At 38.0% G+C, this 26,625-nt stretch overlaps 1 protein-coding gene across 1 annotated transcript; it reads left to right on the forward strand.

Moving 5' to 3' along the window:
- The first annotated feature begins 673 nt into the window (after positions 1-673).
- chrna7a (cholinergic receptor, nicotinic, alpha 7a (neuronal)) lies at positions 674-21,247 on the forward strand. The gene is made up of 10 exons (XM_079864936.1): positions 674-814; positions 1,729-1,868; positions 4,817-4,861; positions 5,390-5,499; positions 6,145-6,224; positions 10,745-10,912; positions 13,327-13,521; positions 16,652-16,738; positions 17,474-17,583; positions 20,080-21,247. The coding sequence occupies exons 1-10, from the start codon at positions 760-762 to the stop codon at positions 20,611-20,613; spliced, it is 1,524 nt and encodes a 507-aa protein (XP_079721062.1). The 5' UTR covers positions 674-759; the 3' UTR covers positions 20,614-21,247.
- The last annotated feature ends 5,378 nt before the right edge of the window (positions 21,248-26,625 follow it).

Below are 26,625 nucleotides of genomic sequence, written 5' to 3' on the forward strand. Positions count from 1 at the left end.
GGTAGTCATAAACAATTTCACCGCTAGATGGAAGAAAATCCTACACAGTGTAGCTTTAAGTACAGTACTCAAGTAAATGTACTTTGTAACTGTCCACCTCTGGTCTTAAGTCATATTAAAAAGTCATATTAAAAACACCACATAGACATTTAAACAACATTAAAAGCTTAATTTTCTTACTTTGAATGACCTAATGTAGGCCTACAGTACATGATTAAATCATCTAAATCCAACACATTTTTTTCAGTGCGTGAGACAACGCGCTCCATGAAAAACAGATTTTTCAAAACTGCTATCAATTTCTTTATGTTTAAAGCCTTTTTAATGAGAAAAAAAAAAAAAAAAAAATTATTCACAGAGTACACCCTTAAGATGCCTGTTCTCAATGTGCTGAGCAACTGAATCTATCAGGCTGCCAAGTCTCTGCTCTTACATCTCCCACCCTAATAATGCAGTACCAGGAGCTGTGGGAAGTGTGGGAATTTGTTTTTCCATTCCCATTAAGTATATATATATTTATATATCTCTCTATATATATATGCTTGTATGTATGTATATACATACACACACATATATTTTGAGAGAGAGAGAGAGAGAGAGAGAGAGAGACACTGTAATACATGTAGAGCTGGAGGGGGCGGAGCTTAGCGCTCTTTTGTTGATGCTGCTGTTTGAGACTCCAGATGCCGAGAGAGATTCTTGACCACAAACCTAAAAAATACTACATCACATAGAGCATACATTAATTTTGATAGGAACATGGGAATTTGGGAATATACTCTTCATCTGACCACCACAGCCTGCCTATGGAGTGGTAAGAAACCTAATGGACATTTGAGTACACAGCTTTATGGAATTATGTTCATTAATAGTTCCTGCTTACTTGTAAGATTACAGAGTTACAGAAAATGTCTGCAGAATGTGGATTATAATATTTCAGCTGCTACTGTGACATCAAATAAGGTTGAGGTTTGTTTATATGAGGATACAAGCCAGAATATTTACTGGGTCTGATCAAATAGGTCTTTATGTTGGAAGTTCATATGCAAGTTTATGTGTGTCTTATATAATGTGACTTGAATCTGGAGTTAGTTGGTCTTAATTTTTCTAATTGCAATGGCTTTGCTATATAATTATGGTCTCGTTCTGTTACCATTCTTCAGAAAGTCTTTGAGTGCTCTTCCATTAGTGGCCCTGAATCTGCGGTTACACTGGATGCTTTGTCTTTGTGCACAATATAGTGTCTCAGATACTGGCAGATCTCTCATCTCTCATGAATAACAGGTGCGAATAAAGAAAAAGCCTGATGTAATCTGGATGTCCTCAGTGGAATTACATTATGAATGGATGTGATCTTAAGGGACTTACACTTGGGAGAAAGATCCCTGAGAGATGACGGCGTTGAACTTTGGGAAATAAGCTAGAGTTATTATGCTTTTTACTTACAAAAAAAAAACATAATATCTTGATTAGGTTTGCTGTCCAAATCTGGCAACAAAAAGATGCTTACTTAAGGAAAGTGCTTGAGTCTAATCAGTCAGACTGGCTGGAGATTTAATCACGGACTGAAACCCAGCAGAAAAGCTTTGCTGAGAGTTTCAGATCAATACGTGTTCCTCTGAACGTCTCTGTTGTTTCGCCAGCTCTCTCTCTCTTGAACATCTCACTCACTCGCAGCGAAGGTGAAACTCTGCAACCGTGTCTCATTGTTCATTCTCTGGCATGCAGTGTCCCTTCAGGGAGAGCATCAGAGGAGACTCTACAGAGACCTGATGAAAGACTACAACCCGCTGGAGAGGCCTGTGTTTAATGACACACACTCACTCACTGTGTATTTCACCTTCAGTCTCATGCAGATTATGGACGTGGTGAGTTTATTCATTCAATAATAAGAGATGAAACACTGAATATTCCCAGTTAAAAAAATATGACTGTGAGCGATGCTTTAGGATAATCCTAGTAAATTTGTTCTGCCAACAAGTTATACTATATCATGAGTCTGTTTTTATTGAACATTGATGGAGCAACAGATTTTGTGTGAAAATAAATCATAAAAGTGTTTTTTATTTATTGTTTGTTTAAAGGGGTCATATAATGCCATTTTTGTACAAGTTATTATGATTCTTTAGGGTCTAAATGAAAAGTTTGTAATACACTTTAATTAAAAATTCTCATTAGTATTGTAAGAAAACACTAATTTTACCTGGTCAAAAACAGCTCTGTTTTCAGCACGCCATTTAAGTGCATGTGTCTTTAAATGATAATGAGCTTTGCTCACCCCGCCCCTCTGTTCTGTGCGTACACCGTTTTTAATAATAACACAATAACCATAACGCGTTGTTCATTATAAACGTGGGATTATGAATTATATTGAGAACGTTGTACACAGAAAACATGCCGTCATGTAGGCTACCCTGAGTGTAAACAGCCGCTTTCATCGTGAAGCGTGCAGCAAGCGATTTGCAAAGATTAATATAAATATTAATATAAAGGTTAATAAAACGTTACACTCACTTCTTCTTCTGGAGGTGCAGCAGGAACACGAATAGTTGGTACCGATCCTTTTTTCAGGAGCAGCTTCTTAGCAAAACCAGCTTTATACTGACCTCGTTTGTAAAGCAGTCTGGTGAAATGATTCGCGCAAACATGAAAGCATTGACGTTGATCGTGGGGAATATTCCCTTCGAAAACAAACTCAGCCACTGCGTCTTCAGCGGTTCGGATTTAGGAACATCAAAAAGATGCTGTGTTTGTTATTACACCCAAGAACAGAACACCACAATCGCTTAGACGCCATTCTGCTCATAGACAGTGCTCCAGTGAGTATCAACAATGACGCGCGGACTATGATGACAGCTCGCTCAGGGCGGGTCTGTGTTGAAACACTGCTGTCAATCAACAATCGTGGGAGGGGCGTCGATTTTTGGTCAGACGGCTCGATTTGAGATGGGGGAAAACATATAAGAAGATTAAAAAAAGACCACTGGATGGATTTTTATCATTTTATGATGGTTGTGTACAGGTACTGCCAACACACATTTCAGTACAATCAACTTGTAAAAGTGCATGTACCATTATATGACCCCTTTAAAAATCGTATAAATGTATGAGGTGGTGAGGAGGTAAAATTAGAGTATTGATATAAGAATACTTACTAGCTAAAATAATATGCTTTTAATAATTGTAATACTTAAGTTAAAACATATTACAAAGTTTTTTCTATTTTCGGTTTATTTTGATAAATGACTAATTTTTGTTCAATAAATATACTGGAATTAAAATATGTTCATTTTAAAAAATACCGAAAATAATATTTAAAAAAGGAAAGATTCTGAAAGCTTTCCAATAAGATGGTTTCATTATAAATATGGTGATTATCTCTAAGGTGGAAACCCAACTTAATATGATATTTCCCGTCTGAATCTGCTCTAATGTCAACAAATGGAAAAGTCAGCCGGCTGTTTATTATGTAAATTATTGAGTCTTTTTACCCCAAATACCATACTTTTACATATTCTTCCATTATTGAGAATCTGTTGCTTTAATTACCTTGAACACAACTGAAAATCATTAACGAGACCTTTGTCTCAAAATATAGACAATCATTTTATCGTTTTTTACATAAATCTACAACATTTTTTAAAACATTAAATATTAGATCAAATTAGCACAGAATTAACTCCACGATCGCGTCAACCTTCAGCCAAATTACCATGTGCATCATCAAAAGCGGGAAAAAAACAGAATTTTTGTGCCATCTATTGATCTGTTTTTTCCCTCGCTTTTGACTGTTGAATTGTTCAGATCACTTCCCCATCATATTTTAATATCTCTCAGTCTGTAGTAACATGAATGTTTGAATGGTCAGATAACTTAAAGCATTTAAAGGAATAGTCCGCTTAAAAATAAAAATTCTGTCATCATTTACTCACCCTCAAGTTGTTTCAAACCTGTATGAATTTCTTTCTTCTGCTGAACACAAAGGAAGATATTTAGAAGAATGTCGGGAACCAAACAGTGAATGGACCCCATTGACTTCAATAGTAGGACAAGAAATACTATGGAAGTCAATGGGGTCCATCGACTGTTTGGTTCCCGACATTCTTCTAAATATCTTCCTTTGAGTTCAGCAGAAGAAAGGCTTTTTTAAGTGAACTATTCCTTTAAAAATTCAACTATAATACATTTTCATTTAATTGCAGTAAACATGCAATTAAGTGTCCGAAAACATTACATCCAGTTCTCGCTTATATTCGTTTAAAGTATATTATTTCAGTGAAAAGTAGGCAAAAAAATTCTTAGTGTTTTTGTCTTGTTTCCAGTCCAAATATCTAAAAATTCTTAAATCAAGAATCATTTACTAGATAAGTAAAATGCCATTAGATATTATGTCTTGTTTTGTGGGGGGAAAAATCTAAATGAAGTGAGTTGTTGCTCTAAAAAAGCAAAGTTATCTGCCAATGGGGTAAGAAAGAAAAAATCTTGTTTCCGTTTGAATTAAGATCATTTTTCTCACCCAAATGGCAGATAATTTTGCTTTTTTTAAGCAACAACTCACTTAATTTTGATTTATTTCCCCAGAGAACCAGACATAATATCTAATGGCCTTTTACTACTTTAGTAAATGCATCTTGATTTAAGATTTAGAAATTTGGACTGGAATCAAGACAAAAATACCAAGTAAGAAAAGCATTTTTTTGCAGTGCGCTCTTCTTGACACTTGTGTTAAGACTATGTAAATTATGCTTTTAAAACTTGTTTTGGAAGTGGTTCTTCTCAGTTTTTATAAAAGTGCATCTTTGTCCTCCATCTACAGGATGAGAAGAACCAAGTACTGACAACCAACATTTGGTTGCAGTTGGTAAGACTACAACACTTAAGCGCTTTTCACAATACACATCGTTTCAGAAAGTCATGTTAATGTTCATAAAATCTAGTCACATTTAGCAGATTAGAGCTGGGCGATAATATACTTGATATTCTGTGATGATACAAGCAATCAAGCAGTTGAGATTTACATGCTACTTTATATGACTATAATCTATATAGATATACTTGGATATATATATATACATATACCACCAGGTGTGCCAATGAATTTGAATACCTTATTAACTGTGTTAGATCTCAGCAGTCATGTCCTTGACTTTGCTCCATAAAATATTTCTTAACAGAATTTATGCATTATGATTCATGGTCATGTTTCATATATACAGTGCAATATTTCTGCCCTAAGCTCTTTAGATTCTTATAAGCATTTGACATGATATTCAGGTTCGCATGCCTAATTCAGTTTGCACCAAGCATACATTTTAAAGCATAAATGTCCACGTTGTTTCTGGTTGATGTGTGTGCATCATGTGATCTGCTGTCTGACTCTTTGTTTCAGTACTGGTATGACTACTATCTTCAGTGGAACTCCTCTGAATATCCCGGAGTGACGAATGTAAGATTCCCTGACAGTCAGATCTGGAAGCCTGACATCTTACTTTATAACAGGTTTGTTCTTCACACAGGAGTCATCGAAAAATTCATACGAGAAAAGGTTTCCATAAAAACCAAAGCTTTTCAAGTGTAAATCCTGTACATGAAGGACTTCTTGAAGAGTGGTAAATTGCCTGGAAGAAGTGCTGCTAACAGAGAATGGACACTGAGTTTGCACTGTGTCATGGGAAAAAAAGGTTTGGCCTCATTTGTTCCTGTCTGGAAAAGCAGGAGTAGATTTAGTGGAATCTGCCACAGAATATGCAGAATTCGCCTCTACTTTGAGGTCAGATAAATCAGGTCAGTGAATCGCGACATGGAAACTAAAATGGAATCAAATTTGACCACTGGTGCAAAGTTGCAATTTCATTTGATTTATGTATTGGTTGTGTTGGTCTGGAGTTTTCCTCAGGGATCTCTGAAACTGAATTCATGCCTCCATTATCTGAATGAGAATTAATTTAGACAAACACATTTGTGAAACTGCAAAGCAATTTTAATTTGACATTTTCCAGAAATCCTGTGCTTACTACAGCTGTTAGTAAATTGCATTTACTTTGTATTGGACTAATCAGAAGTGTTTCTCTGATGTTCCCCTGAGATGCTCATAAATCACTCTTGTGTTCTTTTTAGTTAAAATGATTCTTGTGTTCTCCACAGTGCCGATGAAAGGTTTGACGCCACATTTCACACTAATGTGCTGGTGAACTCCTCTGGTGCCTGCCAATACCTCCCGCCAGGTACTGCTCAGATGTTTATGGTGCCACAAGTCATATTTCCTACTTGGTCTAGAAAAAACTAAATCTATTCTACAACTGTTGGATTGCTGTGGACACCCATTTCAAGCTCAGAATGAACAAATAAAATGTTCATTAAAATAAGGGATAAAGTCACAATGAACAAAGTCACAACTTAGGGTGTGTTTGCACTTACAGTTTTGGAAGAAGAAAATAATATGCAACATTTAGGCCTGGTTTACTTAACATTCACACTGTCAGTTTTAACACCAACCCTAAAGATAAGAATAATGGTCCGTCATTAATAAGTAACTTTGCAGGAAGTAATGCAGGGCTAATGAGTAGTTCTACATTAACACTTCAGCTACTACTATTAAATAATATGGAAACAATATTAACTAATCAGTAAGTAATATCGAATTTAGGACTAAGATAGTTCCTTATTAGGTAATCAATAGTTACTTAATGAGATTGGCATCATTAAGAATTAATAAGTAATTATGACAACTTATAAAGAATTACTAATTAATTACTAATCACAGCATTATCGTGTCTGAGACTTTAGCAATTGTCTTTTTTACCTTCAACGTGGTCATAAAATTCATCACTACTTACTCAAGTGTTACCCAGTCACTCTTCAAGGACTACTTGTGATCTGGACCATTATTTTAAAGTGAAAAAGATGTTTTTCACTTTAAAATAATGGTCCAGATCACTAGTTCCTACATAGTGACTTGAGTAAATAGTGCTGTATTTTATGACTATTTTCATAGTAAAAATGATGACTGATTACGTCTCAGACACACGATAATGTTCTTTATAATTTGTCAGTTAGTTAAGTTATTAATGAAGCTAATCTCATTAAGTAATTATTGATGACCTAATAAAGAATAATCTCCTAAATTTTATATTACTTACTGATTAGTTAAGATTGTTTCTTAATTAGTTAGTAGTAGTAGCTGAAGTGTTAATGCAGAACTACTCATAAGTCCTTCATTACTTCCTGCATAGTTACTTATTAATGACGGACCATTAGTATAAAGTGTTACCAAACTTTTTTTAGGGTGTTTTCACATCTGTAGTTTGGTTCATTTGGTCCGGACCAAGGGCGAAAAATTATACTTTATAGCATTTTTCAGGCGTTTTGGTTCCTTTTCACACCACTCTGATCGCTCTGGTCCGAATCAGTTTAGGAGTTGATAAAACGAACCAAAATGCAGTCACGTGACAACATCCACACCACTCGTTGTCCAGATGTGTCTTGAACTCATTTCCATAACTGCACTTCGTTTGGTCAGAATTAACGTGCGGGAAAATTCCAACAGAACTCCCGGAAGTAAACACTTGGTCCTTGGTCCTTATCCTTGGTCATATTTTATTATATAGTTTGTCTACACCACTTTAGACAAACAATAATATTTGAGAATGAAGCGAGGATGTGGCTCGAAAATAATGTTAATAATTTCTATCAGGCTCCGCTCCTCCTCACAACTCCATTTTGTCCGCGATCTGCCATCACAGACAGTAAAAGAAATGGACACACCGACCCCATTGGATTCAACGTAATCCAAAAGTAAAGTCAATTAGAAGCTCTTCTTCCTGATGGCTGAGCGACTGTGCAGACTCAAACTGAGCTTGACGACGTAGATGTGACGTGAGCAACCCGTCTGTCTTCTAGTAGCTGTGCCGAGAGAAATCTGAATCATTCCCTTCCGAAACTTGCAGAGACGGAGTGTGTGAGTAGGAGCTGTCCATGAGCTAGCAACAGGAGAAACTTTTGCCTAGTATTCTGATTAATTATTTTGTCACTTTGCCTCCACGTCCCCCCGATTGCCCACAAGCTTCTCCTCCTGTCCATACGGTAATCTCTCTACTGTGCGACAGAGAGTCGCGTGGTTATGACGCAATCGTTAGCCTATTTTTACAAAAATTGCTTCTACGGGGCCATAACGTAAGATACAAGGTAATGGAGCCTTTTATACATTTTCGTGTTTCTTTAGAAATAAATAATGGACAAATGGAGTCTTTAAACGCCTCAGATGTAAAGTTATTCGCTGTCAAAGTGACGCCAAAATGAATGGGAGTCAATGGAATGCTAACAGCAGGTGAGGGTCCGCTAATCAATGGCGGCCCCCGGGGAAGCTTCAGTTTTTTATGAAAGATTACCCCCTTGGCTGCCATGCTTAAAGTGCAAAAGGTATATGACTTTAGTCCAAAAAAGGTTTAGTCCAAAAATGCGCAGTTCTTTGGTAGTTGGTTCTGTTCGAGGTCGGATCACGTTCTCACCACAAACGAACCGCTCCAGAGTTCGTGGTCTCGGAAGAAGTGGTCTCGGTACGCTTGTTTGGTCCACTTTTGGTGCGCACCCGAGTGCGATTGCCGCATTCACACCTGCCCAAACGAACCGCACCAATGGGGAAAACAAGCTCTAGTGCGATTCAACCGAACTAAATGAGGCAGGTGTGAAAGCACCTTTACACTTTTTTTTTGGTCCTGACCGAAACAAGAGAACCGAACTACAGGTGTGAACACACCTTTAATCATACACCCAGGTTTGTTTTAGTGGAACAAACCTGCCAAGTGTGAACACACTAAGGGCCCTTTCACACCTACCTTGTTTGGTCCGGATTTTCGGACTTTTCAGTTTGGTCCGAATCAAAATTACAGGTGTGAAACCTCCCCCGGACCACGGTCCGCACCAAACAGACGAAATTTGATCCGACGAAAAGAGGTAGTCTCGGTCCGGATCAAACAGAACAAAGGTTTGGTTTGTTTCTAGTGTGAACGCATTTTCTGTATGGTTCGGACTTTCAGAACATTTACAGGAAGTTCCGGTGGTTCCCGCGTAGCCTAAACAACTGAAGAAGAATATTAATGTGCATATCTGTCAGTCCTGCCCACAGCGTTTCTTCCAGCTGATTCACACGCGCACACACACACACACATTTGTCCTGCGTCCTGTTGGCGACGATAAAATGTTCGCACAACGAGGACGTTCATTTGCCGCATTTGAACTAGCCTCGAGTATAGCTGGTGCTGCAGGGAGTAATGCCGTAATAATAACAGTATAGTGGCAACGATATGCGTCTGTTCATTCAGTCAAAGTTACCCGCCGAATTAACAACACGCTGACGTCAGACGCACGTCCACTTACAAAACAATCAATGTCAAGATGCAGCCCATATAGATGATGACGACAGGACGCAAGTACGTCATGTAAAGTTCTTTAGTGCTGTTGTATTACATATTTATTAAATGTTTAATTTAGTTTTTCCACTGCAATAGTATATAAACTGATAAAGTTTATAGACTGATTTATTGAGTCTCCAGCAAGAGTCTCCTTTCCTGCCAGACCTGTTTTCTCTATTGTGTTTTAAATGAGTCAGAACACTTGATTCTCACCTTTCGGAGCCCAGACGTTGACTCGTTAGGTTGATTGACTTTCACCTTTTGTCTTTAATGGCTCTGGGATGGCTCTTGGAATTGGAGTTCCTGGCCAGTATCAGCATGTGAATAGTTATGCTGATCCCAACTGTCTCCTGGTCTTGCGTCGATGAAAGAATACTTTACAACAGTGCGCTCGCATAATTGCAATGTGAAACCAAACCAAAACTAACCAAATGTATACAATGTATCAAAACATGACCTTTGGTTCGGACCTCGGTGCGGACTTTCAGGTGTGAAAACGCCCTAAAATAGGCTAAACTCTGTAAAGTCACAATTACCTGGCAGAAACACATCACTACTCAATCTCGATAAGCTTATTATAACACACTCTTTTGTTGTGGAAATAAAATTTATAGGCCTATTAGTGACAAATAATCATGTATGACAAATTGGATATTAATGCAATGGAATGCTTTGCTTTAGTAAGTGTCAGTAAAATGAAATCCAAAACCACTTTTGTATTGTCCAAAGGTTACATAGTGCATATCAACAAGTAATCATATGGAAAGCTAAATATACCTCCTTATGTTACTTCTAGTTTTGGTCTAAAGAGTTGATTTGCCTGTTCAGCATTCGCCTCCACTACTTAATTTAGTTTTCTCCTCTTGTTTCTTGCTGTGAAAGCTGAAGCAAGCTCTATCCCGAGATAAACATTTGATTCATGAGGAGATGTGGTCCTGGCAGTGAGTTTGCAGTAAATTCTCCATGTAGTGACATTGAAGAGATTGCCTTCTCCTGAACCTCCATAAAGCTTTGTCAGAAGCCTAGTTATGCTTTATGGGAATGAAAGCACTGAACCATCCATGCTAAATTACACACGTATGTCTTTACTGGCATCTTCAATTTATGTTGTGGCAGCCGCCTCATTGAACAGTTCCCCAAATGTTTTCATTTTCATCACTGTTATGCTTCATATAAATCTCATTTTTGCATGAGATGCAATTTTATAATAATAATAGTAATGATGATCAATGATAAGTATTTTATTTTTATTTTATGGCTTAAAGTGCTCTCCGATGTGCTGCTGGAAGATCCGTTTGATTTCCCTCCACTGAAAATCACATTTATGTTCACAGGGATCTTCAAAAGCACTTGCTACATCGATGTTCGCTGGTTCCCCTTTGACCTTCAGAGGTGTGATCTGAAGTTCGGCTCCTGGACGTATGGCGGATGGTCTCTGGACCTGCAGATGATTGATGCTGACATCACAGGATATATCGCTAATGGAGAGTGGGACCTTGTGGGTAAGTGATATACTGTTAAATAAATGTATGCATGTTGTTAAAACAGCCTGAATAGACGCTTACAGACTTTATCGGTATTCTATTGTTTTCCTTACTTAGACTTCCCTTGTGAAAAAGAAGTGCCCTTAAAATCTATTTCAGAAATTATACTTGTATATAATATAATATTAATCAAATAAAAAGCACTTAAAGAGAGTACACTTTCATGTCTGTTTCTTTAAAAAGTTCACTTTTGGGTAACACTTTAGAATACTGTTCCTTCATTAATGAATAACTACACAGGAACAAATGAGTAATGCATTAGTAACACTCTAGTAACTACTATTAACTAACAAGAAACTCTGATTAACGAATTAGTAAGTAATAGCGCTCAGTCGGATGTGGTAGTTCACTATTAGCTAATCAATAACTACTATTTTTCATACCTCACTGAAGACTATAAGAACTACTGGGACCCAAGAATAGACTTTTGTCCACTGTAGTGGACATTATATTTTAGTGAATTTCTCTGACGTCATACATGTCACATGACACAACCTGGGTGTCCTGTAAAGAGCACATTCAGGACTTTTCAGAGATACCAAATGTTTGGAGGTTTCACCATGAAAACAACTGCTCCTTGGTCTTTAAAAATGTCTGACATTAATTTAGTGATCAAATGTAGCATTCTTATGGAAATATGATAATATATTGTAATTATAATTTAAATTGGACTACTTTTCAAATTGTATTTCATAAAACAACATCTCAGGAAAATGTTAAGGGGTTTCAAATAAAAAAAATATTTTCTGTTACAGAACAGGGCATTGATTTCAAACGTGTCCACTGTAGAGGACATCAGGACTTAAATCATGTTTATCAGGCATTTTGTGAGACACAACAAGTGAATATGGAAATAAATTATACATCAATATTCCTATGAAATATTAGATATTATTATTAAAATGTTGCCAATTATTACTCCAATTATTACACTTATTTTTTCATTAAATGTTGCTCCAAGTACACATTAATGTGCAAATTAGATACAGTGTATTGATACATTGCATTGAATGGGAATATTAATTTATGGACATTTTACCCACATATTGCATAATGTAAAATGGTGTATCAATTCATTCCGTTATTTCTTTCATAACATAGTTGAGAATAATCTTTATACAAATTTTGGTTGAAAAAATCCTGAAACCCCCAAATTTATTGGTGATTGAAAAAAAAATCCCATTGTTTTTGCCTATACATATAATTTCATGTCATTTTATTTTTTAAACAACTTAGTCCTGGCATCCACTACAGAGGACATAGCATAACTTATGAATAAAATATTATTTTGCAAAAATGTTTTTTTACCATTTGTTTATTGTGATCTAAACAGTGTGATGACATGGAAAAAAACTAAATTCAAAAAACTTTTTTTTTCTGGGTCCCAGGAGGATATACAGGTTAATAAATATTTATAATGCACAATGTTTAATATAAGGTAATGGTAGCCCATTAGTAATGAATCAAGTGTTACTACATCATTCTAAAGGAACTACTAATAATTTGGATCAGTATCTAAAGTTAAGATCATGGGAACACACTAGTAATGACTAAAGTGTTACCAAATCCATTGGAAGGAATTGCTATTCAAAATCTTACAAAAATCTCAAAAGCTTACAATGACTTCAGTCAATATTAGGTAGTTATCATGTTTTTCACTTTAGATACTGATCCAAATAATTAATAGTTCCTTTAGAATGATGTAGTAATACTTGAGTCATTACTAGTGGATTACCATTACCTTTTATTATAAATTATGCATTATTCATGTTAATTATGAACCTGTAGATAGTAGTTCTCTGGGAGGTATGAAAAAAATAGTAGTTATTGATTAGCTAATAGTGAACTACCACATTCATCTGAGCGCTATTACTTACTAATTTGTTAATCAGAGTTACTTGTTAGTTAATAGTAGTTACTAGAATGTTAATAATCCGTTACTCGTTTGTTCCTGTGTAATTATTCATTAATGAAGGAACAGTATTCTAAAGTGTTACCCACTTTTGTAATAATGTTAAAACATTTACTTTAAAATGCATTTTGTTTAAAGACGCTTGACACTTTCTTGATATGTTGACTAACATGCCAAAGTACTTGATTCTAATTTTAACATGCAATACATCAAAAGAAAGAACAGAAAAAACATTTTATTCTACAGTAGCTTCATGCATTCTTTTTTGGGTTACCTATGACAGTTTCACATTACACTTTCAATTTATGGCGATATTAAGCTTGATATTAAGCATTGGCGCACTGACCTTAAACCTTGTGACAGTCACAGCCCTGAAACAACGGGAATGTACAGTAACAGGTTTGAATGGTCATTGCACAAAACATTAATTTTATAAGGTTACCAATTATCTGTAACTCAGAGGTTCCAGGTCGAAGGAATGAGAAATTCTACGACTGCTGCAAGGAACCGTACCCAGACGTGACGTTCACAGTGGTGATGCGGAGACGAACGCTGTACTACGGTCTTAATCTGCTCATTCCCTGTGTGCTCATCTCTACTCTGGCTCTGCTCGTCTTCCTGTTGCCTGCCGACTCAGGAGAGAAGATCTCTCTCGGTGAGAGACACACTCTGTCGTCATTTTAAAATGTTAATGTTAGATGTGATGTTCATGAATTGTGTTCATTCAAGTGTGCATTTACAAATCTGTAATTAGTTTGAGATGTCATGTTTTCCTAAACATCCTCGCCTTGAATTTTTGGGAAGGAAAAACTTTTAAACTAGGGATGCACAATATATCGGCCACCATATCGGTATCGGCCGTTATCGACCCGATAAGACAATTTGGCTGATATATTAAAGCCGATAAGTAATGGATTATTTCCTTCAGCTGAGACACTTCAGATGCGCACTGTTCAACATGATGGTTTTGAATTGCTTGAAATATGATTGGAATCACTTCAAAAAAGGAAAAATACAGTAAAGTGCAAGTCTGTCATATCGGCTACATAACATTATAAGAACAACATTATAATTGTGTGTTTGAGACATGGCTTTTAATGGTGAGATTTATGTTTCTGTAATTAGGCTATACAAATGATATACAAATTTGAATTTAGATTTATCGGCTAATATATCGGTTATCGGCTTTCAAATATCGGTATCGGCCAAAATTTTCATACAGGCGCATCTCTAGTTTCTAGTTTCTACCCTCCACTCCATGTGGGAAATCATCAAGACATTAGCCGCATTTCCACCATCAAGCCAAACCGTTCTCGTTGCTCAACCGCTCCATTGCGTTCTATATGGTTTCAATTTCCTCCTTGGTGGAAAAGCAGCTTTTAAAAGAAATTATGCACTTCACCTTTAAAGGGGTTTATTATGGGAGCCTCACTCTTATACTGCTGTAAACCGAAATGCATAAATGTCACATTTGCCATTTTAAAAATCATTCATTTCATTTCTCACATCGGCAGACTTAACCTTCCTTTTTTTTGCTGACTCAGTGAAATATCCACATTCAAACCAACACCATATGAAATTCACTTTGGCACAGGCACACAATTTATGCGCCATCCCTGTAAGCTACTGTAAGTGGCGTGTAGTGAGATTGATGGCGTCAGTGATTAATGCAGTTGGAGAGCTCTGAAGGACCAACGCCTCTATTTATCAGGCCAACTGGATTTATTTCAGAGGATGCTGCCACAGTGAGTGAGGGAGCGCTCTGGAAGAGACTGAACCTCAAATCACGGCAGAATACAATTTATTATTTTCATCTTGTCATCCCTAAATGGTATTAGTGTGATGAAGCTGCCAGCATTACTTTGCACAGAGTGAGTCGTTGGCCATTGCTCTGAGAGTTACTCGAGATCAATACTCTAAATACCAGCAATTAACTGACTGTGTATGATACAGTACATTTAAGTTTCATCTTTTATAGCTCTTCTTATTTTATTTTATCTACTGTGATTAGGGCACTACATTATGATATTTTATAGTAACCAAAATATGATTTAAGCCTGACTGCTTTTTTGCATTCTCTTGGATCATCTTGACAGTAATACACTTGGGACTAGTTGTCACATATTTCGGTAACACTTTATAATAACTGCACGCTATTAATCATTAGTTAAGCATTAGTAAACAGTTAATTCATCATTTATAAAGCATTAATAGATAAGCAGTATAAATATATAATAAATAAGCAGTTTATAAATACAGTTATAAATGCTGTATTCTTGATATAAAAGCATATCTATAATGCATTTAATAATTGTATTTTCATACTTTATTAATGATCAATTTATCATTTCTAAATGAAGTATTGCATTATTTACAAACCAGTTGTTTAGGAGTTGTCATTGATTCATAAGATCACTTAGAAAGTGTAAGTAAATGATTAATAAATTATTTAAATGTACATTCATATATCTTATTATTCAGACATATAGTAATGGTTACTTCTGTAATTCAGGGTTAATTCAGGTAGTTATAAAGCATTTAGTAGTGGTCAGTTAACTATTTTGTGAGTTCATCTAAAGTGAGGACTAGTTATGCCTTGTAAAACATTTACTAAGGAGATTTAAAGACTTAATATTTCTATGTTCTGTATCACTGTGTGTTGTGTTTGTTTCCTTTTTCTGTTTAGAAGAAAACTGAGTTTTTAAATCTCCTTTGTAAATGCTTTACAAGGCATAACTAGTCCTCACTTTAGATGAGCTCACAAAATAGTTAACTGACCACTAAATGCTTTATAACTCCCTGAATTAACTACATTTACTTACAATTTCTAAGTGATCTTATGCATCAATGACAACACCTAAATAACTGGTTTGTAAATAATGCAATACTTCATTTAGAAATGATAAACTGATCATTAATAAAGTATGAAAATACAATTAGTAAACACATTATACATATGCTTATAAATCAAGAATAAAGCATGTATAACCGTATTTATAAACTGCTTATTAATGTCTATAAATGCTTAATAAAATGAATTAACTGTTTACTAATGCTTAACTAATGATTAATAGCGTGCAGTTATTATAAAGTGTTACCCATATTTCCTCTAATTGAACATTTCTCATAGTGGGTCTGTTTTTTTTGTTTTTGTTTTTTTGACAGTTACTGTATAGACAAATCTTAGAGAGATATCATTATAGTGTACACTAGCTGTTTCAAACTCATATATTAGATGCATATGTATACATACATGTATCTAGTTCAGTGAAACTCTAGATGGCACAGGCTGATCAGTCCTTTACATGCAATCTGCAAGCAATGACATCATTACTACATGGCACAAGCTGATTGGCCTCTGCTTATCCAGCAGCCAATGAGATTGCTTGCTCAACATTTAAACAGTCTGGTTCAGTGTTCACTGTAAGCTGGTCCTGCAGTGCTATCAGAGCTCCTCTGAGACCCTCCACCTCCCCAGCTCCACCTGCCTAGATCTGGATTCACGTATGCATATTCGTGCAGCAGCGGCATATCTTACGTTCACAGCAAAAACTGTGTCTCTTTTGGCAGTAGCAAGTCCATACTTGTCCAGATTTAGTCGACCAAATACATTAAAATCGTAATATCTAATTACATGCTAAAACTATTCAGAGAGTTGTCATGATTAAAATAGCTCTTTTGAGCACTAGCCCAAGCTTCCTCTTTATGTTGTGATTTCATATGAAAACTGTCACAGTGTTAGAGGGAGTAATATTATTATTATTTTATTTTTTTATTATTATCAGGGATCACAGTCCTGCTCTCACTGACAGTTTTCATGCTTCTGGTAGCTGAGATAATGCCGGCGACATCAGACTCTGTGCCCTTAATAGGTAAGTCCAATTTGTAATGATGATTTGTAATCAAATCGTTTTGTTGTTGTTTTAACTTTTATACCTTCATACTTTATAATAATTTACTTGGTTTAACCACTTTGCAAAGCCTTTATAATCACTGTAAAGGAGAACTGAGTTTGGAGCTATATCTGTATAACTTGGACAAAGACATTCAGGAAAACTTATAAACAACGGTTCGAGTTACTCAGTTAAACCAGTTCATTGATACAATTCAAATCTTACAAACTGTACTTGCAGATAATTTAATATTAATAAAATAAAAGGCCACTTAAGTGTACTTAGAGTACACTTTAATCACTGTTTCTTAAGACATTTTTAAAAAGTGCACTTTGTAATAATGTCTAATTATAAAAAAGTCTAATGTTTTACTTTAAAAGTACATTTAAATGATGTTGTAATGATCTTTTGTCATGCTTAAAAGTACTAAACTAACATACAGTACTAGCGCACATGTTAAGTACTTGATTATCATTTTTACTCTGTACATTTGACATTACATTTAAATATGTAAATGTATTAAATTGCAACTTAGCTAAAATTAGTCGTTTCATAATTGATGAATTTTGCACGTTATTTTCCTGTTCATTTTTGTTTTTGCTTTGAAACCATCTGTATTGTATAAAGCACTATACAAATACATGTAACATTAGTTTTTGTCTTTAATAGGTTTTCTTTTGTTTGTTAATATAATTCTCTCTATCCTCTGATTAGCTCAATATTTCGCCACCACCATGGTTATTGTTGGACTGTCTGTGATAGCCACAGTCTGGGTATTACAGTATCACTACCATGATCCTGATGGAGGAAAAATGCCGAAATGGGTGAGATTCTTGAGCTTGCTTTTATTTCTACTTACCATATAAACTCATCTGGTCGACTCATGGTTACTTCCATGTGTGTGTTCGGAAAACAGTGTTAATTACAGGGTTCGTGCACATTTTTACCAATAAATTCCCATGACTTTTGAGGCAAATATTCATGACCTAATGTTCCATGACAGTCTATGCATACATGTAAACTAAAAATGAACTCTAAACCAAACCCTAACCGATGTATTTATTTAATATTACTCAGTACTTATTTGAGTAAGTACAATGTAACTACGTCACCTTAAAATGAAGGGTTACACTTTATTTTAAGGTGTCATTGTTACAGTGTAATTATATATTTAAGTACTGAGTAATATTAAGCAACTACATGTACTTACTATAGGGATAGGGTAGGATTAGGATTTGGTTGAGGGTTAGTTGCATGTAATTATGCATAATTTATTGTTATTACAATGGTATATGTAACAAAGACACTGTAAAATAAAGTGTTACCGAATAAAGTGTAACCGTATAAAGTAATCAAATGAAAAATAACACTGGATTCGTTTTAAAATTCATAAATTCAAGTTAAAGTTAAAAATTTAAAACAGATTAAAGTTACAAAAGTCACTCAGCAGTGAGTGATTTTCTCTTTGTCTTTCGCTGTTTGATCGACATTAATGACAGACAGCAGCAGGTTTATTAGGCTGCTGTCACTTTAAGTGCACGGATCCAACATACCACTACACGTTTTCTCTCTCAACCTTTTACACCACTTAAAACATAACCAACTTTTTTATGAGGATACTCGCGCCAAGACAGGCATTTTGCTGCATTTTTATGTGCATTCACCCGTTTAAGCGCAATAAGCCGTGAAAATAGCTCAATTTAGTACTCACGGGCTGTTTGCAAGGCAGCTTTATGTGCACACGCTTTGATTGTGACTGCGCACAGGAAGAAAACCGTCTCTCGGAGAGCATGCGAGTATACCGAATGGTTTAAAATCTATTGAATGTTTAAACTGGCAAGACTTAAAAAGACTTGGAAATGATAAACTTTTGTGATGATGCAACACGATTGACAATTCCATCAAATGTCCCGAAACGCAAGTGGAAGCCTTGTATCATTTGTAGTGCAGATGCAATGTTCTGATGTGAAGCCGTTTGCGTCTCATAAGAGAGAGAAAGCGAGAGAGAGAAGACACTGTAAAAGGTCATTAATTTTTCGATTTAAAATTGAAAGTAGAAAATAAGAAAACGACTTATTTATTAGTTTTTCATTTTTTCTATGAGAATTCAGATGCGAGATAACCTATATCTATAACATATTAAACTATAATTAATATTTGAAATAATCAGCTAATATTTTTCTGGCGCATAGGTTGTTGAACCCATGCCTATAGAGAAGAAACCCCTTTCTAGGCCCTGCCCAGTGCGATTTGTGTCAAAGCATTCCTTATTAGTCCGGTTGTTGGATTATTATTTTGTTGCACGGAACTATGGAAGAACTAAACATAGACAGTAAAAGAAATGGACACAGCGACCCCATTGGATTCAACAGAGAAAAGTGTAGTCAATTAGAAACACTCACTTCCTGATGGCTGAGCGACTGCGCAGACTCAAACTGAGCTTGACGACGTAGATGTGACGTGAGCAACCCGTCTGTCTTCTAGTAGCTGTGCCGAGAGAAATCTGAATCATTCCCTTCCGAAACTTCCCTTCCCAAGACGGAGAGTGTGAGTAGGAGCTGTCCATGAGCTGGAGCAGGAGCAACTTTTGCCTAGTATTCTGATTAATTATTTTGTCACTTTGCCTCCACGTCCCCCCGATTGCCCGAGAGCTTCTCCTCCTGTCCATACGGTAATCTCTCTACTGTGCGACAGAGAGTCACGTGATTATGACGCAGTCGTTAGCCTATTTTTACAAAAACGGCTTCTACGGGGCCATAATGTAAGATAACGGAGCCTTTTATACATTTTCGTGTTTCTTTAGAAATAAATAATGGACAAATGGAGTCTTTAAACGCCTCAGATGTAAAGTTATTCGCTGTCAAAGTGACGCCAAAATGAATGAGAGTCAATGGAATGCTAACAGCAGGTGATGGTCCGCTAATCAATGGCGGCGCCCGGGGAAGCTTCAGTGTTTTCCGAAACATTGGCCCCCTGGAACTAAAGCGGCACGGGTTGATATTTGGTCGACCAATCAGCGGAAAGGGGCGTTTCAGCCCCGCCCCCATGTGGAAATCGAATATTCAAGCCGTTGTATCCATTTTCTACTCCTGTCCTGAATCTAAACATCTATAATCAAGTCGAATTCTCATTTTTTCATTTTTTGGGAAAACCTAATAAATGAACCGTTTTCTCATATTTCTACTTTAAATTTTAAATCAAAACCGATTAAACTCAATGTACATGGACCATAAAATCATTGCTACTTTAAAATTCCATGACTTTTCCAGGTTTTCCGTAACCATATGAACCCTGTATTTAATAGTAATTTTTCCTGCTAGACCCGTGTGGTGCTGCTGAACTGGTGCGCGTGGTTCCTGCGGATGAAGAGGCCCGGCGAGGACAGAGTTCGCTCAGCTTGTCACAATATGCATCAGCGCAGCAGCGTCTCCAGCGTGGATCTGAACATCACTGGAGCCACACAGTCCACCAATGGAAACCTGCTGTACATCGGCTTCCGCGGGATGGACACTCTTCACTACGCCACTTCACCGGATTCAGGGGTGATCTGCAGTCGACTCGTCGCCTCAGGAGAGGAAGATGTGCTTCTCCCTGGAGCTCAGGCGTCTTCTGTTAGCAGCGGTCCGAGCGAAACTGAACTCTCCAAAATCTTGGATGAGGTTCGGTACATTGCCAAACGCTTCCGGGACCAAGACGAGGAAGAGACTTTGTGTAATGAGTGGAAGTTTGCAGCATCTGTCATTGACCGTCTCTGTCTCATGGCCTTTTCCCTGTTCACCATTCTCTGCACCATTGGTATCTTAATGTCTGCCCCGAACTTCGTAGAGGCCATATCCAAGGATTTCTTCACCTGAGGCCAAGGCCCCATTATAGTTATTTTTACTTCTCAGAGCCTCTTAAGTGTAACGATATACTTCTTTTATAGATTAACTCTCTAAAATTTGACATGAAGGAAATCGTTCACCCAAAAATAAAAATAAATTGACGCTGTATTTGTATGGGAGTGAGCAGAGTGAACGTTCAGCTCAATATCTCCTTTTGTATTTCACTCAACAAAAGAAAATTATACATGTTTGAAACGACATGAGGACGAGAAAATTATTCATGAAATTATGGACCGGACTAGTCTCAACGAATGTTTTTGTGTAGTAGTGGCTCTATAAAATTGATGTATCTATTGTAGTGTGGACCAAAGACAAGACTGCAACATTATATGCACTTTATAAAACTTTCTGTTTTTCATTAGTTCGCTCCACATAAAGAACATGTATATATAAATGTCTCTGTCTTGTTGTATCTGCCATCATGCTTTGTTGGTAGTAATCACTGCTGTCGTATATCTTCATGCTCATGTCTTTATTCCAGTATGTAATTCTTGATGAATCATTCAGTGTTTATGTGATGATATGAAGGTGGAGATTTCGACCTATTTTTTTCTTTCAAAATATTGTACAGTATAATGACAAATAAACATATTTTTGTAGGTTGAATCTGATTTGTCAGACTTATTAAATGTGTTGAAACCAGCAAAAAAGTGGACTAAAAATCAATAACCACTCAAGATGCTCTGTCTAAGGAATACATATTATTTCAAATTATAATACAAATTGTTCCAATCCTGAATTCTGATCAGTCAAAGATTTTCCATTTAGACAAAAATATGCAAAATTTTACAGAACGTTATGTTTGCTCTCTCTCTCTCTCTCTCTCTCTCTCTCTCTCTCTCACTCTCTCTCTCTCTCTCTCACACATATATTGGAAAGATTTTGTTTAGCATTTAGATAGCAAGTAATGCCTCCATCTGGTGGCTGGTAATGAAACGGTGTAACATGGGACATATAGCAAAAGCTCTGACCACATTGGACAACCAAGATTTCTAAGAGTAGAAATACTAGTATTCTGACCGCATAAGATGCTTGAGAATTGTATCTACCTGACCGCATCGGTAACCCCGTACTGGACGCCTAAGAGACCCACTGAGTCGGACGACATCTCGCCCTTTATTAACACTATCATTTGGGAATAAGATCTTTAGTGTTTCACTAACCAGACAGACTCCAGACAATGCCTTTGAATATGCTTTAATCATCTCCGGGAGGATCTTTGACCTTTCACAGAGAATCCTCATGACAAAAAGAGTACATCAGTTTTTATAGAATAGGAGCCCGGAAAATGTGACATGATTCATTTCATAATTTTTCTACAATATGACTGATTCTTCACATGTATAATTCAGCAAATCCTTCTGTTACTAGGTAAAAGCAAATCTGGATTTCTTGATTAATTTACCTTGTTACTGAAGTCATGAGATTATATATTTATGCTGCTGTCTAGTTTTGTTTCCCCTTTTGTTATATTCAGACACACTAACTTTGGCTGAAGTGTTGGGGACATTTAGTTTTCAAAAGCATATAAATGTTAATCCTGCAAGAAAAGGAAATCCACTGACTAAAACTGAGTTGGCCCAACATAAAAAATATTGTAATTGTTGTATATATTCACACATCACAATTTAAAAAAAATCACACATCACAACCCTAAATTTAAACAAAAGGAGTAATGATTATATTCTAGTTTAGAATTCTTATATTAGAATAATTCTATTAGAATTCTTATTATTAGGACAGTAACATTAACACAAACGTTCTCACTGTTGAAAATATTCGAAAAGTGAATATAAAGTGACTAATGGGTATGTACACAAGAATCTTTAAAGTACCCAAAGAAATGGACTCCTCCAACATCAGTCAGTTCCGAACCATTTCTCTCCTAAGTGTCGAATGCAAGGTATTCTTTTCTGTCCTGGCAAAAAGGATGACCACCTACATGGTGAAGAACAAATATGTCGATACATCAGTCCAGAAGGGCGGCATTCCAGGTTTTTCCGGGTGCTTGGAACATACAGGCATCCTCAACCAGCTGATCCGGGAGGCCAAGGAAAGCAAAGGAAACCTAACAGTTGTCTGGCTCGACTTGGCTAACGCATACGGTTCAATCCCGCATGGCCTCATCAACATGGCTATGGAACACTACCATGTCCCCCATCACACCAGGGGTATAATTACCAGCTACTTCGGAGGATTCCAATTACGGTTCAAAACTGCCCACTTCACAACCCAGTGGCAGGACCTTGAAAAGGGAATTGTGACAGGCTGCACCATCTCCTCCATCCTGTTTGTCATGGGAATGAACCTGCTCATAACAGCTGCAGGAAAGGAATCCAGAGGGCCATCAATGGAGTCTGGCACCCGCCAACCTCCAATAAGAGGCTTTATGGATGACCTTACCATAACAACTTCAACCCATGTGCAGGCAAGATGGATCCTGAAGGCTCTTGATGATGTGGCAACATGGGCTCGGATGAAGTTCAAATCAAGGAAATCAAGAAGTATGGTGATAAGAAGTGGGAAAGTGACCAGCAAGTTCCAGTTGCGAGTACAGGGGGAGACGATACCATCAATTGAGGAAAACCCAATTAAGTGCCTAGGGAAATGGTACGACGCATCCCTGACCGACAGATGCAACGTTTCCAGGACAGAGAAACAGGCAGATGCATGGCTGAGTAAGATCGAGGGGTCAGGACTGCCAGGAAAGTTCAAGGCCTGGCTCTTCCAGCACGGCCTGCTACCACGACTCATGTGGCTACTGACAATCTATGAAGTATCTATGACAGCAGTGGAAGGAGTCGAGAGGCGAGTGAACAAACACCTTCGCAAGTGGCTCGGAATCCCACCAAGCTTCACGTCAGTAGGGCTATATACCAGGTCTGGCCAGGTACAACTACCCTTATCATCAGTGGTGGAAGAGTTCAAGGTGGCAAAGTGCCGGGTTGTGATGATGTACCAAGACTCCACTGATGAAAAAGTCAGAAGAGCAGGCGTCACTACGAGATCAGGACGCAAATGGGCGGCTGACACATCAGTGGCGCAAGCTGAAAGCGCATTGAAGCTGAAGGACATCATCGGGAACCCATGCGTAGGGAGGCAAGGACTCGGATCCACCCACTTCCAGCAGTGGGGAAAAGCAGACCCAAGGCAGAGGAGGGACATGATTCAAGCCGAGGTCCGACACCTGGAGGAAGAAAGGCGCAGGTCTAGGGCCGTCGAACTTGGAGTACAAGGTGTCTGGACAAAGTGGGACCTGCCAAAGCGGAAGATCACGTGGCCTGAGATTTGGAGACTGGAGCCCTTTCGCATCTCCTTCTTGCTCCGTTCAGTGTACGACACCCTTCCATCACCAACAAACCTCCACAGATGGGGAATGAGGGAGGACCCTTTGTGTAGGCTATGCGGAGGGAGGGGAACAATGGCGCACATACTGGCAGGATGCAAAACAGCTCTTAGCCAAGGAAGATACAGGTGGCGCCATGACAAGGTTCTCAGTGCACTGGCTGACATCTTGGAGCGGGAGAGGCAGAAAAAGCGCCAGACCAGTAGAAGGCCGGCGATATCCATTCAGTTCATCAGAGAAGGGGAGAAACCACCAGCCCCCAAGAAGACAAAAAAGAGTCTCTTGCAAGCAGCACAATCCTGGGAGATGAGGGTGGACCTGGGAAGGAAACTAGTCTTCCCCCAGGTTGTGCAAACACCGCTGAGGCCGGACATGGTCTTGTGGTCTGAGGAGGCAAGAAAGATAATCTTGATTGAACTGACGGTCCCGTGGGAAGACGGGTGCGAGGAGGCCTATGAGCGGAAAGCCACCAAGTATCAGGACCTTGTTGAGCAGTGCAGGGCCAAAGGGTGGCAGGCCTGGCTATTCCCGGTTGAGGTCGGGTGTAGGGGTTTCCCGGCGCAGTCTGTGTGGAAGACACTCACAGCTCTGGGTATGGCAGGAAGGGAGAGGAAGGCAGCTGTCCGTAGGTTGGGTGAGGCAGCAGAAAGAGCGTCTTGTTGGCTCTGGAGTAGGAGGGAGGAGTTGAGCTGGGGGGCCAGGAGGAGGTGGGCAGTGACTGGCCACCACTGCCGACCCGCCAACTGGAGGGTGTTGTGGTTCAGGGTCGAAACACCCCGTGAAAGTTGGACCCACCTGACGACATCTTCTCCTGGCTGAAAGCTACAGTCATGCACTACAGTCAGTGACTGAGTTAGATAGCATCAGTAGATGTATCCAATAGGAGAACTCCGGTCAATTTTAACATTGAGCTCATTTTTTTGTAAATTTGGAGTGCTGTCAGTACAGAGAACAACGACAAAAATCGGTGTTGCCTACACCTTGTTATCCTCTTTTTAAAATTTGCACCCTGTTGACTTCAGTGGGGCAAGTTTTAAACCTGCTTTTAGCCTCTTAACATCCTTGATGTGTCATTACAAGTGCCCAGCCATGTGAGTGATTCCTTCGGAGTGAACGCGGGTGAATCTGACTGCAGTAGATGTGAAAGATATTAATAAAAGTGATGTTAATTCAGCCAGCGCTCATACCTGTATTTACATCCTGTTTTCGGTCGAAGTCCACAGTAGTCGATTGTCGAGTTCACGTGCGTGATCATAGGTAACTAAACCTATGCGCGTGAACTTGACAATCGACTACTGTGGACTTCGACCGAAAACAGGAAATAAATACAGGTATGAGCGCTGGCTGAATTAACATCACTTTTATTAATATCTTTCACATCTACTGCAGTCAGATTCACCCGTGTTCACTCTGAAGGAATCACTCACATGGCTGATTTTTGTCGTTGTTCTCTGTACTGACAGCACTCCAAATTTACAAAAAAATGAGCTCAATGTTAAAATTGACCGGAGTTCTCCTTTAAGATGCTTATAATACTAATGCGTCACAAAGTTAGCAAAATGTGATGTAAATTAACAAATGGGGGACGAAGATTGGAGTTTATAGAGACTAAACATGCCACACATATGATTTTAGTAAACCATAGTATGCAACAAAGTCTGAAACATTAATCCCAAAAATTTACACGAATACAAAGGCCAAACCACATATAAGGAAAATCATTAGATGAGAAAATTAGATACATGTTTATATATATTTCTCAAGCGGTTATATATAGAATATATAGGATTAACTTGGTTTATTTAAAATCCTCAGCAAGAATTAAAGCTGCTGTCGGAAAGATTTTTTTGATCATATTCACTGAAACCAACACTATGCTCCGACAGAACAACATAAATCAGCCGGTTTTAGAAAAAACCCTGCGCTTCTACCTCCACCTGGAGCCTGTTATTTGTTTTGCAAAAATCCACCGCTCCCGGATCTTCTGGTCCAATCAGCGCAGGGCTGTGTGAGATCTGACTGTCAATCACAGTTCGTGCACTCGCCACAGATAACCCCTCGCCCGCGCACGTTACAATTTCACATGCACACGCCTGAAGTTGGCAGGTTTGTTGGATTGTATGAAGCGTGATGGCGGAGAGAAAATCTACTAACAAGCTTCCAATTCCTCGGTTATTGCTATCTATGGATAGATTAGCCAGGGCAGCCTACCTCCGAGTCCATGGTGTTGATCGATGCTGAAGAGACGGACGCGTTCACAGAAAATCTGGTGCACACGCACTGACGAGCACGAACTCGATGGGAGGGTGCTCGCTGGTAGTGGGGGAGGGGCATGAGGGTTGTAAACATTCAAAATTTTGGCTAAGTCAACCCAATCTGCCAGACTTGCCGACTGCAGCTTTAAGTGAGTGTCACAGCCCTCTGCAAATTCCTTTTTGGGGTCGTAAAACTCTTATCAGTCTCAATGTGTCCTGTAACAGGACACCGCGTTCTGCCAGTGTGTTAGCTTCACTTGTGATGTTAGTTTTGGGGGAAGTCTATAGGTCTTTGTTGGGAGAGTGAGTTTGCTGGATTATTGATTAAATATAATGCATAATTTGTGTGTGTCTGATTGGTCCAGATGCTACAAATCCCCC

The sequence above is a fragment of the Squalius cephalus genome (assembly GCF_949319135.1).
Source record: "Squalius cephalus genome assembly, chromosome: 3".
In the NCBI taxonomy this organism is placed as follows: Eukaryota; Metazoa; Chordata; class Actinopteri; order Cypriniformes; family Leuciscidae; genus Squalius; species Squalius cephalus.